This window comes from Gallinula chloropus (genome assembly GCF_964237585.1).
Source record: "Gallinula chloropus genome assembly, chromosome: 14".
NCBI classification, from domain to species: domain Eukaryota; kingdom Metazoa; phylum Chordata; class Aves; order Gruiformes; family Rallidae; genus Gallinula; species Gallinula chloropus.
This window is the reverse complement of record NC_140099.1, coordinates 17,385,023-17,400,049: the sequence shown is the minus strand read 5'-3', so window position 1 is coordinate 17,400,049 and position 15,027 is coordinate 17,385,023. Positions and strand designations below refer to the sequence as shown.

General features: G+C 60.0%; 1 protein-coding gene across 1 annotated transcript; it reads right to left on the bottom strand.

Moving 5' to 3' along the window:
* Window positions 1-10,180: 10,180 nt before the first annotated feature.
* Window positions 10,181-13,109, bottom strand: LOC311196875 (leucine-rich repeat and fibronectin type-III domain-containing protein 5; the record flags this gene model as incomplete). The annotated part of the gene is made up of 2 exons (XM_084270528.1): window positions 10,181-11,123; window positions 11,722-13,109. 2 exons carry the CDS (start codon window positions 13,107-13,109, stop codon window positions 10,181-10,183), a joined length of 2,331 nt encoding a protein of 776 aa, XP_084126654.1.
* Between the last annotated feature and the right edge of the window lie 1,918 nt (window positions 13,110-15,027).

The window sequence follows — 15,027 nt, the reverse complement described above, 5'->3', positions numbered from 1 at the left end:
AGGCGGCTGAACAGGGAGCGCAGCCGGGACCCGGTGCCCGCGCAGCCGCCCCGCACCTCCAGCCGCCCGCAGTGATCATCACCCCAACCCCGGGAGGTTCGGGAACTCCTGCGCAGCAAACCTCCGCTCCCGGCAGCGGCTTCTGACCGCGACCCACCCCACCGAGCGGCTACCGAGGTGCCCGGGACCCCCCAGCCCCGCAGGGACGGGGTCCCCGCGCCGCAGCACGGGGAGGCGGGACGCTGCGGGCCGGAGGGAGCGGGGCTGCCTCCCTCGGGGATGCCCAGCCAGAGCCCGTCCCGGACACAGCACCGCTCGGCAAGGGCTCGGGGCGGGCGGGAAGCGGCTACTCACACCCCCCCATCCCGAGCTCCGGCACCGACCTGTGCGCGCTCCCCCGCCGGCCCGGGCAGCATCTTCCCCCGGGCAGCGCGCCCGTCCCTCCCGGGAGAGACACAAACCCCTCCCAGGCGCTGAGCTGCTCCCGGGAAGCCTCCGCAGGTTCACCCAGGTGAGCTCCCGGCCCAGCTTCACAGAGGAAATCAAGTGCAGCCACAGCACCGCCTTCCCCTCCCGTCCTCCCCCGCCCCTTATCACCCTTCCCAGCCCAGCTGGGATGAGATGCCGGGCCAGGGGGGGCTGGGCGCGCTGCCCCCTCCCGCAGCATCCCTTCCCCGCCCTGCTCGGCGCAGGGAGATGACTTGTGTCCTCACAACCAGCCCACCTCAGGTTTCACGTGTACAAAGTAAGTTGGGGAAGAGAGCTGCTGGAAAACACGGAACTCCAAAGGTCCCCACAATGCAAAGACTGAAGGGTTTTTCCACTGACCTCAGAACTCCGGGTGCCTCTGGCTGGGCAGCAGCTGGAAGGTGCAACTACCACCTCTGTGCAGGTCCTTTGCAGCCCCCCAGACACCAGGAGCCCAGAGCTCTCACCCTGGGCCCTGAGCCAGGAGGAGCTGCGTCCGTGTGCAGGGACTCCTCCGAGGAAGGGATGGGAACCTTCTCGGGTGCTTACAGCTTCCTTGTGCTGTTGGAAGGTCGGAGCCACCTCTCCCAGAAGGCAAGGTGAGGAGGATGAGCCCCATGGGGAAGCTTTTCCATCCCCCCAGCCCTTGCCTTGGTGCCCGGCATGGAGCTCACCCTTTGCCTGAGCCTCTGGTGTGGCCTCTCTGGCAGCACATGTGAATCTGGGGTGGGGAGGCCAGGGATGGGTTCTGCTCCGTCAGTTGGCGGGGTGCCAGCCCCTGGTGTGCTCCAGGAGGCCCTCACACACCCACACCTCCACGGGAACTGGTGTGAGAGCTGCAGGAGAGGGGCTGTTGGCAGGCTGGGGAGGGGGGTGCACGGCTGGGACGGGGCTCTGCCAGCACGAGCCGTGCGGCACGGCAACATGTGGCTCCAGAGCAGCCACCAAACTTTCACCACCAACACCTGCACCCGGTGCCGAACCGGCATCTCCATGGCCCCTCCGAGGGCAGCCTGGGGAGCATGGCCACGGGTGGCAGACAGCCACAGCCCATGCAGAGCCGTGACTGTGGTGACAGTGACGCCATGCAAATGTCACCCTGGTGAGCAGTAGCCCCACTGACAGTGGACAGCCCGACTGACCTGCCTTCCCGAGGCCACCAGCTCACCACCAGCTTCTCAGTGCCTGCAGACACGCTTCCCTGGCCGCCTTAGCCTGTGAAGAAACGTGCTGCCCAGTATTAATCCATTCTTTTGGTCTCAGTAGCATCGGGACATGGAGCACAGAGAGGTGTCAGGCCCATGGAGTCACCCACAGAGGAAGCCCCAAAGCCTTACAGCTGCTGGGCTGGAGAGGAGCCCAGCCCGTGCCCTGGCTGGGGATGCTGATGCCCACAAATGTCAGCTGCCACAGGGCCCACCAGCAGTGAGAAGATGCTGTTGGTGGACCAGAACTTCCTCCAGCTTTGTCGGCTGAGAAGATTGCCATGACTCTTCGGTCAGTATCCAAGCCCCAGGTCCCTTCTGCTTGTTGATACACCGATATCCCTCCAGTCTCTCAGCAGGTGAAATGCTTCTGAAGGCAGCAGGATTGTCCATGACAGTGGCTGGTAGGCACATCCTTCTCCCCAGACAGGGTGGTTGAAACTCCAGTTCTCAACTTGAGGACACCTGGGCACAGGGAATGTTGGATTTCCAGGTAGCACCAAGCTGGCAGGTGGAACTTACCTCACAATTAATTAAAAGGATACAAAAAGGAACCAGCAAGGGGAAGGCAGCTCTGCTCTGTGCATGAAAACTGGAAATTGGAGCTGTTGGATGAGGGTAATAACAGGGCATTAATGTGAAACGGAGTCCTGAGAGCTGATGGGGTCTGTTCAGTGGGAGTCGGGAGCCTGGTGTTTCAATAAGGATTCCAGCAGCTGCACAGCCTAACATCAAAGGGAAGCTGCAGCCTCGCCCTTGTCCTTGTAACTCACTGAGACAGGTCGGTTATCCTCGACTTCACCAGTCACCTGGGTCTGCACTGGGAGGTGACGAGTTTGTCACCAAAACATTTCATTGAACAGTTTATTCTGGGCTCATCCTTTTCCAGAACCTGAACCCCAATTACACCACGCAGGAGGAAAGGGAAGAGCAGGTTGTGGTGCTGTTGTAATCCACGTAAAATCCAGGCAGTGGGCAGTGCCAGTGAGGAGTCCAACTGCCAACCCAAATCCCCAGCTTTCCCAGGACTCTCCTTTGGGCATGGCATTCTCACACACTGGATACAACAGGGACCATTTATCCCTGGGGTCTGTGGGCCCAGACCAGCACCGAGTTTTCTTCCTGTGCACAAGCCCCTGGGTGCCAACCCCACCAGAGAGCTTGGGGTCCCCATCACCAACACCTTGGGGTGAGCCCTGGCTGTTGCTCCCAGCTCCACAGCCCCCAGCCATCAGAGGAGGGAGGTGAGAGCAGCCCCAAGGGTGAGGCTCCCGGCTCAGCTCCAACTCTCCCCACATGGGCTGCCTGGACCTGCTGGGTGAGGTGCCAGTGTCCCCACGGGTAGGGACAAACCTCTGGCAAGCTGCCCAGCCAGAGATCCAGCACGTGCACGGCATGGCACTGGGCACCGGTGGGACAAACCCCATGGGGGCAGCTGGGCTGGTGTGGGGGTACCCCATGGCAGCTCCTGCCCTGTGCACAGGCAATGCAAAGCCAGGCCCGCTGACACTGGCTGCAACCTGCTCTCCAGCAGCTGTATAAAGTTGGGTAACTCACTGTTCCTGCAGAAGCTGCAGTCGGCTGTACGGATTCTCAGTGCAGAAGGAAGCCAGGCCCCTGAAATCTGTCTGGTTCAGGAAGCCAGGCACCATGGGGAGCCCCACTGTCACGCTGGGCTGGTGACGTGGCTGAAGGGCGGCTGCAGCTGGGGAGGGGTGTGACCCTCAGATGGTCCCAGCTGCCCCCCATGTAAGGGCTGGCACTGTACACGATCCAACGGCACACCAGCCCTCAGTGCTCAGCCCACATCATGGCACTCCTGGCACACGGTGCCTGTGGTGCCGTAACCCGCCGTATCCCAGCTCCCGGCCTGGCACAGAGGTGTGGCGTGGCCGAAAGGGCTGGGGGGTCATGCCGCCTCTCCGCTCTGACCCCAAACCCTCACCCAGCACCACGGCAGCGCGGCTCTCCTGCAGCATCAGCGCCCGACCCAGGGCAGGTGGCACCAGCAGCTGCTGCTGGCCCTGCAGAGCCCCAGCACTCCCTGCCATCACCCACCACAACACCGGCCCTGCTCACCACTGCTGGGTGCGGAGCAGCGTCACCGCACACCCACGGGCACACCTGGTGCCCTCCGGATCAGCCAACATGCCCACACCGTCATAGGAAAACATTTATTTGTTGGGGTGATAGAAGCTACCATGTTTACAGCTCGTGACCTCGCCACTGGTGACATGTAACAGGACTCGGGACTGCAGCTGCTGCCACCGGATCTTTCAGCGTCATTTGGAGTTTTATAAAAACCTTGGACACCAGAAAAAAAAAGGTATTTCGACTTCATGTGGTGGAGGGGAGATGGGCAATCTGTGAACGGAGGGGAGGAAAGTTTATCCCACGCAGCCAACCCCGGCGGCCTCCCGGCTCTGGCTGCAGCTTCAAGTACGGGTGTCGGCGGGGCAGGCGCGGTGCGACGCGTTAATCCTCAGCCAGTTGGAACCGAATTGCTTTCTGCCGCGTAAGCACATCGGTGGCCGCGTTTTCGGGGAGCGGAGGAGGGCAGGAGTCCTGCGGGTCAGCACCAGCTTCTGTGCAAAGAGACAAAACACACTGTGAGGGGACAGGGAGCCGGGCACAGCCCTTCCCCGTGGCCAAAGCTGACCTGCTGTGGGGCAGGTGATGCCAAGAGCTGCTCGGCCAGGCCGGCCTGAGCACCGTGCCAACAGCCCTGGGAGTTGCCTGTGAAGCTGTGCCAGGCAGGGAGTGGGTAAGAGTCTGCCCTTGGCCCCGGCACCCCCAGTTCGGTCTGTCAGTGCCACCGAGGCCAGGGAGCGGCAGGCAGAGGGGGGCAGCCGACAGGGGAAAGGGTTAGTGGCACCCAGCATCCCCTGGGATCCTGGGATCAGGGCTGCCAGCCTTGGTACCTGCTGGAAGAGCAGCCGTGATGCTGCTGAAGGGAAAGCAAACGAACCAAAAACCTCCCAGAAACCCAAACCAGCAGCAATGAAACTCATTCCAGAACCAGAGAGTTTTCCAGGTTCCAGATTTGCTTCTAACCCCCTGGACTCTGCTCCACAGCAGGGGTTCCACCTCTGCACCCTTCAGGGGTTGCACAGAACCCCACATGGGCCCAGAGCCCAGATGGGCAAAAATCTGGCACTGCCTCCGGAGGTTTAGGTGCAAAAGTCACTGTAGAGAGAAGTGCAGATGTTTGATCGTCCTGCCCTGGGCTCCCACACCATCTGCATCGACCCATGGCGTGGTGGTCAGCCCACAGCAGGAGCTCTGCCTTGCTTGCCACCCAGCTCTCTCCAGGCTGCGTGCCTTCACTTACCTTGGGGAACACAAAGCTGCAGCTGCTGCCTGTACATACAAGCTAGGCACCATGTTTACATTCATCTGTGGTTTGCTGCAGGTTCCAGCCCCCAGCTGCTCCCCTGTGCCACGTGAAGCCAAGGCTCAGGTCTGGTAGGGGGGTCCCTGGGTGCCCATGCCATGGGCCAGCTGGTGCTGCCCTCTGCCAGTGCCCCAAGGGGAACTGGGGCCAGGGCTGCAGCCCTGCCGGGTGTTCCTCCTTTCCCTCTCCCAGGGGCTGTGCCTGCCGAGGCTGCACAAGTGCACATGGGGCACGGCTGGCACTGCCAGACAAGCAGTGTGGCACTCGCACGCAGAGCGGGCGGTGTGGGAGGAACACCAGCTCCAGGGCTAGCTGAGCATCCGGGGCTCGACCTCCAGACCCAGCCGGGAGTGCTCCGACGGGCAGCGCTGGGGATCACCAGGGGTGGCACAGCCAGTCCGGCACTGCTCAGCCAACACCTCACTCTGGTTTTCCATGTAGAGCTCCCAGCGTGGGTCCCTGCATCCAGCCACACACCACATTGGCTTTATCCCGCTCTGGTTTCCATCCCTGCACACCAAGCTTCCTCCTCTCATGCAGCCGCCTTCGCCCAGCCCTTGCCAGTGCATTAACCACAGGAAAAGCCGGCAGCCAGCACGACCAGCACAACTGGCCTTTCGTTGGCCTTGTGCGACTGGTGCCGGGCAGTGAGTGCTTCAGCCACCTCAGCCCTGCTGGCCCAGACACTTCCACCTCACGTGCAGCCAGACCGCAGCCCCATTCCAGCAGCCACGGTCAGCAGCCAGCGCCTGTGTTCTTACTGCCAGAGCCGATGGAACCCCACATCCGATGTCTGGCGCAGCATGCCTGCCTGCAGCCTGTGGGGAGGAGACCCCAGCCCTGCTGTGCAGGGTGGGCCGGTGCCGGCCAGAACCCTCCGCGGGTGCCTGATGCCCAGGGGGACAATTCAGCTCCGAGAGCACCGATGTCAGTGGGGAGGGGGGGTCAGTGCTGTGGAACAATGTGCAGAAGAAATGGGGGCTCTTTGCCGTGGAAGCTGCTGGGCAGAGGTGCTGCGGGGGGGCTACTTACCCATACGGGTAGGATCCAGCAGCACTGGCTCCGGCACCAGGTCCAGGCACCCCGACACACAGAAGGATGTTTACAAAGGGAAAACTGGGGACATGTCTTCTGTAAGCAGGGCCCCATCCACGTGGCCATGGGCTGCGTCTTTTAAACAGAACCTTGACCAGCATTAAAATCACTCACTGCGTTACCAGGGGCAAGGCACTGCAGGATTTCCTTGCTGCTGTTTGTGCTGCTTCAGGAGAGCAATAGCACAGCCCTGGTTGCCAGCCCTGTGTAAGGACAGGAGATGTTCTCAGGCTATCACAACAGGCTACTGCGACAGGCAGGGCAGCAGCAGTAAGCGACAGTGGCTGGGACCATCACTTCTTCTGGCAGAGCCAGTCCCTGGGGAAGACCAAACGCGCTCCCTCGCAGCGCAGGGTGCCTGTGGAGGCTCCAGGCACGGTTCCGCAGCGGCACAGGAAGAGCCGCACTGCACGTCTCGAGCACATGTGTGCAGCCAGCGCTGGCTGCAGCAGGACTGCTGCCCATCGCGGCTCAGCATCACTCTGGTGCAGGATGCTCCACGCCAGGCATCTGCCTGGCTCAGCAACTGCACCTGGGTGCCTCAGGGGTTCCGGGAGGTGCTTCGTGCAGTCCCGAAGCAGTGACAGTGGGGCTTGTGCAGTCCCAGTGAGGCAGGAGCATCCCGGTGCTGCCACAAGCCTCCAGCAGCGTTGCGGATGGTGGGGCCCAGACAACCTCTCCAGTCCCTCGGGCAGGCAGCGCGCCCCAGCATCAGCCACCTCACCGCGGCACAGGCGGCGGGGGCTGCAGGGCCCTTCCCAGCAGGGACGGCACATGCCCAGGAGCCGCAGCCCCTTGCCAGGCCTGGGACACGTCGCCGTCGGTTCCCAGGTCACTCCACATTACAGCAGGGCTGCCCAGGCACAGGGAACACGCCAGCAGAAATAAAGCCACAGTGGCACCCAGGGTGGAACAGGACCATGTATTGGTGTAAGGAACACGCCCGGGACACAAGGCAGCACCGAGAGTGGAGGCACAACAACCCCCCAGCACCGCCCCGCTCCTCCATCCAAACGGCCCCCGAAACAGCACGTGGGGATGGGGGGTGGGACAAGCCCCCAGTTTGAACAACGTGGTTCTGAAGCAGGTTCTCTCCTCCGGTACCAGTGAAGAGACGTGGGCTCACGGCTGCACCCGCGGCTCATCTCCCTCCAGGCAGAGCTGGGGAGCAGACCCGTGGCGGTGATGCCCAGGGGGGCGAAGCCAGGACTGCCCCCAGGACCGCCCTATGTGCTGGCACCCGGCACCCACAACGGGGAACACCCTGCCTGGGCCCACGAGCCCGCGCCCTCATTTCGGAAGCGTTGGTAAGTGTTGCAGTGCTGCACCCTGACGAAGACAGGCCAATCTTGCTCTGGTCCAGGGATGTCGCAGCACTTCCTCTGCCTCAGACTGCTGGCAACCTCTGGTTTTGCAGAACAGAAAGGACAGAGCGTTTCCTCCTTGGAAGGCTTCCCACGCTTTGAACCAGGCCTGCACTCCAGACAACGTCCCACTGCACCAGTCCCCCAGCAATCCAGCAGCGCGTTCCCAGGGGGGATGCTCCTCACTCGGGCACCCAGGCCTGGCCAGCCCTACGCCATCAGTGGAGAACGAGTTGCAGGCAGGGACACAGGGTCCCTGTGAGCTGCTCACACAGACACGCTGCGACACAACACTCAGCTGAGCGCTCAGAAAAGGGCTCCTCTGGGTAAGGAAATGAAAAATATAAAAATACCCCCCCTGCACCAGGAGAAGCTATCAGTGTTTCAGCACCTCCACAGAACGTTGGACACAATCACATCTGACTTCAGACAACGTATGAAGCACCTTTGATGTTCTCAAGACGCACAGGTAGCACGGACACCTCCGGCAGGCCCCGGCCGAGGGGCAGCACTGCCTGCAGCGACCCGCTCCTGATGGCACACGGCGCGCAACCACCTTCCCAGGCTGGGCTCTCGGACCACCAGAACTTGGGCAATCCCTTCACAGGCTCTGACAGCACACCACGGTCACAGCTACCTTCTGTGCAGCCCTCACAACCACACGGGCTTCCTGCCAAAAGCCGGGGGGGGGTTCATTTTATTTAACTTCCCCAGCAGGAAGTGGCTACTCTGATCTTGAGGCTTCACCTCCTTTTTTGGTCTGTGAATTCCCCAAGGGAACTAAACAGACTTTCTTAGAAAGAGGCAGCCTCTCCATGTCCTTCACGCCACCCCAGCCAGCCTCTGCCCCTCCCCAGCAGGCACCCCACGCTGAGCCTGAGCTGCGGGAGCCAGCAGGACAGCCGGGGGCTGCTCCTGCCACAGCTGCTCTGGGGCCGAGGTGCTGCCCTAGTCAGAGCCAGGGTGTCTTCAGGCACCTGCCCTCAAGAACAGCACCAGGCCTAACACACAACTATTCATCCTCCTAACACCGCAGAGCCGTATCCAGCCTATGGCCTGGCACCTGGGAACACACTGAGCTGCAGATTAAGCTTTCTCTCTTTTAAATATGACGACCCCAGGGTTTAGTTAGCAGTGGCTGCAGGCTCTGCTTCAGAACAAGCAGTGCAGCAGCAGGTCGGCCACCTGCACAATGCAAGGCACTCAGCCCCTGTCACCTACTGCCGTACGCTGTGTCCTCACACAGCCTCAAAACATTCTGCCCCACGGGCAGTCCAACCACAGGCCAAAGAGGAGACCAACCTCCAGCCCCTCGCTGTGCACGGAGACCAAAGGACATGGGAACCAACCACAGAGTTTAGAGGCAACGGGCCCTGAAACGTCTAGGACGGGAGATGAGCTTCATCCTCCCCATCATCACCACGAGTCCCTGAATGGCTACGCACCCATCTGCTGCAGCCTGACCCTGCACCAGGGCCACACTGCTGGCCCTGCTCACTGCCACTCTGGGCTGCACCCCACATTCCACATCCTGCATCCCACATCCTGCCCCAAGGGAGCTCCACCCAGGTCACCTTCACTGACCTGGCCCAAAGGAGGTCTGGGGGTCTGCACCTGGGGTGCAGGGCTGCTCCCCGATTCCCTCGCCCATGCCTCATGCCGACGGGGAGGGCACAGCCTGCCCTGCACTGACCACTGGCCACGGAGCCACAAGCCACGCCCTGTGTGGGCGCAGCGGGCAGACCCCTGCCCTGACGACTGGTGATGGTGGCAGCGCCGGGCTCCCGGACGGGGACGAGGAGGGTGCGCAGCGAGTGGCGCCCGCTGCCGCACCCAGCACCGCGGGGTGAGGGTGCTCAGGGACCCTCCGGCAGCAGAGCCCAGCGGCGTCACCGGCGCCCAGCCCCAGAGAGCCGGACCCCGGCGGGAGGAGAGGGACCCCTCGCCCCAGCACCCTCCTCCTCCTGGCCCCGCGGCGGGCCCTGCACAGCTGCTGGGCGGGCAGTTACCGCGAGGCTGGCTGGTGTACGGAGTGAGTATTTTATTTTACACAACATAACAACACAGCGTTGTTGTTCCTGTACAGCATCTGCCTAAAAACAAAGGCAACACCATTGTCACGGAAAAGAAATGTACAGTCTGACCGTTTTAAAAATATCATTTTACTGATTGATCCAGAAGTGGTTATTTGTTAGCTTGGAGGAAATTTTATTTCCCTTATAAAAGGCTTTTTCTGTGAAAACTCTCTCGTGTTTTCTGCTACTGCAGAACCAGGAAGCCAGTCCTAGAGTAGGGAAGGCACTGGTGCTGTTTCATGCTTTTTTTCACCCCTTAATCTTTTTTTCTTCCTTTTTTTTTTTTCTTTTTTTTTTTTTTCCCCTTTTAATCTCTGGACTAACAAACTCTGGACGTTGCCTTCGGTTCTGATAAAATCAAATGAGAACTAAATAAAACCCCGTGTGCACTGGGTGGCTTAGACAGAACCCCGCATGAACAAGCCATTAATCAGCGAGACAACAGTGGACTTCCCAATCCAAATCCCCGGGAGAGGGAGTTTCACACAACGTTTGGTGTTTTGTTTTTCATTAAAATAAAAATTAAAATTTAAAAAGAAAAAAAAAAAGAAAAAAGAAAAAAAGAAAAAAAAAAGCAGGTCACACAGTGCTTTCCAATATCCACTCAGAACTGGAGAAAGTTGCTTTTCCACTATCCAGATCAGAGCTGTCTGAGCGGACCAGCATCCCGTTCATGGACATGCTGCGTTTGGACCGCAATCCGCTGGCGCCCCGGGCACTGCCGGGGCAGCGGGACTCCATCAGCTCACCGCCCAGGGAGAGCCGGCGCTTGGCTCGGGATGCGTCAGCTGGCAAAGTGAGGAACTTACTTGGCTTTGATTGTGCTCTTTTGTACGTGGGGGCCCCTCTGACAGAGTCGGGGGGTCGGCTAGCTAACTGCAGGGCAGTGGAGTTATTTCTGTTAGTGTTCTGGGCCTCGACGCTGCTGCCGGCCTCGCTCTGCGGCTCGCTGCTTGGCTTTGGCCCCGGCTTCCGCTTCTGCTTCTGGGAGGCAGAAGAGCTGGAAGTCCAGGCGGGAGGCAAAGCGGAGGTAGTGGTGGCCGAGTCCTGGCTGGAGCCGGTCTCTGGCGACGGCGTCACACCGTCGCTGGCAGCCTTGCAGCACTGGATGCCCTCTTCGTGCCCGACAGCCTGCTTGGACATCGACTGCGACAGCACCCCACTGCAGCCCTGGATCTGCGCCCCATTCGTCTGCGAGTACACGTTGCTGACCTTGGTGGCCTTCTGCTGTCCGTTGTTGTTGCACACCTTGTAGCGGATCATGAGGATGATGATGAACACGAGCACAGAGGCCACGATGATCCCACCAATGATGATGATCATGGTCCCGCCCAGGAACTGGGACTGCATGAAGTGGCAGCGCACGTAATCCTGCTCAGTGGTGAACTGCGTGCAGCCCACCACCCTGGTGGCAGTGAGCGAGGTGATCCCGTCATCGTAGATGGCCAAGACACACAGGTCGTACACTGTCCCAGCGGCCAGGTTGTTGACCAGGAAGGTTTTGCTTGTGGGAGGTATCATTCTGGGGGAGAAGAAAACGAGCGTGAGGAACCCAGCAGACCCCCAGGCACCTCCCCGCCGTGTGCCGCAGCCCCTGGACGCAGTGAGCATCACCGGGGCTCCCGCTACTGCTGCAGCAGATGCTGCCCTCTGCCAGGCCCCTCGGCTCGGCGCAGCGTGGCACAGACCCCCATCAGAGCGACCACCACAAAAACATTGATGAAATTGCCCAGCAGAGAGCTCTGAGCGGTGCGTCGGGCACACCCGCAGCACAGAGCCCCTCTGCACTCCAACAGCACGGGCACCACCACAAAGCACTGCGAGGAGGGGGCTGGCTGGCCCCCCACTCCCTGTGCCCTCACAAGGCGGGGACCCCCAAGGTCTGTTCAACTCATCCAACTTCACTGCCCATCAGATTGGTTCGGAGGATCAGAGGTCTGCTTGGACTATCTAAAAACATCTACCGCCCGAGGACATTTCCCTGTCTGGGAGCAGGAGCTGTTCCGAGGCTCCGCACGGGCTGCGGCGCAGGGCTCTGCTCAGCCAGCGTGCCGAGGGGCACCAAACCTCAGCAGCGCCGGGCAGCCTGTCCGGGCCCAGGCGGGCTGTGGCTGCCTTACCTGTAAACAAGGGAGTCATCGTAAGTACCGTTGTACTGGATTTGGAACATACGTATCCCAGGTATGTTCCTCTGGAAATTGAATTTCAGCAGCGCAGTGGAGGACGTCGCTTCCGCCACCACCACCTTCTTGTCCTGGCTGACTTTCACCTCCCCGTTGCTGCTGCTCGCGTTGGAGCCCGACTTGGTGGACGTGGAGATATCCGAGGAGCCGGGGTCGGGCTCGTGGATGTGGTTGGTGCTGTTGAGCAGGTGGGGGAGTTTGATGATGTGCAGGTCCACCGTCTGCGTGGCCTCCCCAGCCGGGTTGGAAGCAATGCAGGTGAAGGAGCCCGTGTCCTTCACGGTCGTTATAAGGATGTCGAGTGTCCCGTTGTCGTACACCACGGAGCGCGTGGCGTTGGAGATCAGCTTGCCCTCGGGTGAAATCCAGTGAATGGCTGGCTCGGGGTCGCCGCGGGCCTTGCACCGCAGCGCTGCCCGCTGCCCCTCCAGCACCCGCAGCTCGTGGGTGTGCCGCGTGATGAGGGGGGGCTCGCACAGGAACTCCTCCTCGGGGATGGACCAGAAGTACCGGCCGGACAGGAGCGTGGGGGAAGCGCAGGTCTCCAGGTCGTCTTCCCTGGAGAGACGCCTCAGCCACAGAAGCTCGCAGTTGCAATGCAAAGGGTTCCCACCAAAGCTCAACGCGAACGTCGAGGGGCTGATAATTCCTGAGGTTGCCAGTACCTGAGCTCGCTGGAAGAGAGGGTCAGGCGGTAGCTTCTGCAGTTTGTTAGACGTGACGTCCAACCTGGTCATCTTGTGGAGGTGGGAGAAGGTCCCCTTGGGAATATGGTCGATCATGTTGTGGTCCAGACTGAGGGTGTGCAAGCTAACCATCTTCTCCACCGCATCCCAGGGGATGGTTTCCAGATTGTTGTAAGACAAATCCAATTCCTCGAGAGCTAAAACATCGTCGAAAGCTGTGGAAGAAATCAAAGTCAGCTGGTTGTTGTTAAGTATCAAGTGGTGAAGGTTGGAGAGCCCACTGAACATGTCGTTCGTGATCTTAGTCAATCGGTTGCTGTTCAAATGCAAAGCCCGCAAATTGCGCAAGTCGGCGAACGCGTGAGGTGTGATAAAACTGATTGTATTCCTGGACAGCGTCAGGTCCACCAGGCTGGTCATATTGGCAAAGTCTTTCCTTTTAATGTTTGTGACAAAGTTGTCTGCCAGCCGCAGCTCCACGGTCCTCCTGTCAATGTTGGGAGGAACAAACAAGAGCCCTTTCTTGGCACAAAGGGTGGCAAGGTTCGGAGACAGGATCTGGCAGACACAGCGCTTTGGGCAGATCTGAGCTCTCACCGCTATGCCAATGAACAGCAGAAACAAAAGCAGTTTTTCCATTGTAGATCAGGGTCAAGAGCCTGCAAGGGAGAGCAAAGGTCCGTTAGTGCCTGCAAGGCGAGCACGTGGCACAGCAAACACGCCAAGCCGAGGGCCCGTGGTTACACCCTGACGCCGAGGGTCATGGAACTGTGTGTTATCATCTTTACTGCGCTCCGTACCCCAACACGAGAGCTTCTACCCCACCTTCCCAAGGAACGTCTGGGAGGTGGGCATGTTCACACACATGGACACACGGACATGTACGTACAGACACCCAGACACGTACGTACAAACAGCAGAACAACGTGGGGGCAGCCGGCATCGCCCGTGCCCCTCAGGCCCCTCCTGCATCCGTGTGCATCTGCTGGAGCCGTGTTGCCATGAGGCCAAGTCCTCACTGGACACAGGGGCTGTTTCATGAGCACCTCACTGGCTGGGCCGGGGCTCCCACCAGCCTGTATTACGGCGGTGCAACAGGTTTACAGCCATCTCCACCGAACTTTTTAAGCTCCGAGTGCTATTCTCAGAGTAAATGCAGAAGGAGCTAATTTTATGCCATTCAAAGCCCAAAAAAATGCAAATAAAACAAACAAAAAAACCCCAAGAAAAGCCCCCACAACAACAGGGATCTAAATAAAAATGGAGCACGGGCTAATTTTAGGTGGTTGCTGTTTCCCTGGTTGCTGGAGCCGGCAGCGCTGCGCCTCCCCCAGCAAGCCTGACAGTTCAATTAGCCTTATCGCTCGCGCTGCCAGGCCGGGATCCTCCCAGAGCAGGGAAACAAGGAAGATAACAGCACTGCCCACACCGGCCAGATGGAACCATCCATCAGTGACATCATGGTGCAGCCCTGTGCCAGCATCCCCCATGGCTCTGCGAAAAAGCACCGGCGTGCCTGAGGGGGGACTGGTGTGTCCAGAGGGGACAGGCAGGTGTGTCGCAAGATGTGGAACTCGGGGGGAGCTGACGTGAAGCTGCACAGCTAGCTGAAAGCAGGAGCCTTGACTGGCCAGGGATATTTGAAGACCCTTAATGTCAGAACAGCAGCTGCCACTCCTATGGTCCCGTCCCTCTATAGTCCATCCACAGGGCCCTGAAAACTAGGAGGAGCCGACGAGCTCCCAAGGGAAAACCCTGGGTTCCAAACCCCACTCCACAGCACCACCCCTTTATTTCTTCCTGGCACTTCTGGGGGCCGTGGGTTTTCATGGCTGTGACTCCAACCCCCAAGTCCACACCACAAACAACCTGAGCACGCTGCTGGGTCTTCACAGAATCACCGAACCCCAGGCTGGTGTGGGTGGGAGGGACCCCAGAGCCACTCAGTGCTTCCCTGCCACAGGCAGGGACACTGCCCCTGGCCCAGGGTGTCCCAAGCCCCACCCAACCCACCCTTGAACTCTGCCAGGGATCCTGGGCAGCCCCAGCTTCTCTGGGCACCCTGTGTGGGGATGCTCAGCACAGTACGCTGCCTCATGGCTGCAGCCTATGACTGGGATACCTCAGGAGACAGCAGGGACCAAGGAGTAGCTGCTGTGAGAGCACTCTAGAGAGTCAGCCTGTGTGTTCCCTCCATTCCCAGCACTGACACAGCTTCCAGCTCCGTGCAGAAAGCACCTTTCCGACCAAGCAGAGCATGGTCTGACTCTCACTGCTTGCTTAAAGAACACAAGGGAACCCCACTGTGACCTCAAAGCACATTGCAGGGAGCAAGGGAGCTTCCTAGGACGATGTGCACTGCTCACACACTACCTGTGTCCGCACAAGCACAGCCATACGCCCAGATCCTCACTGGTAACTCCTTCTGTCGCTACATTCAAGAGTCGGAGTCACTCTGAAGGCTCTGATGGTCTGAAACCCACCAGGAAGGGATCCCACGGGAATGGACCGTCATTCAGCCAGCCCGATGGCTGCTTCACCCCAGCACACTGCTTGC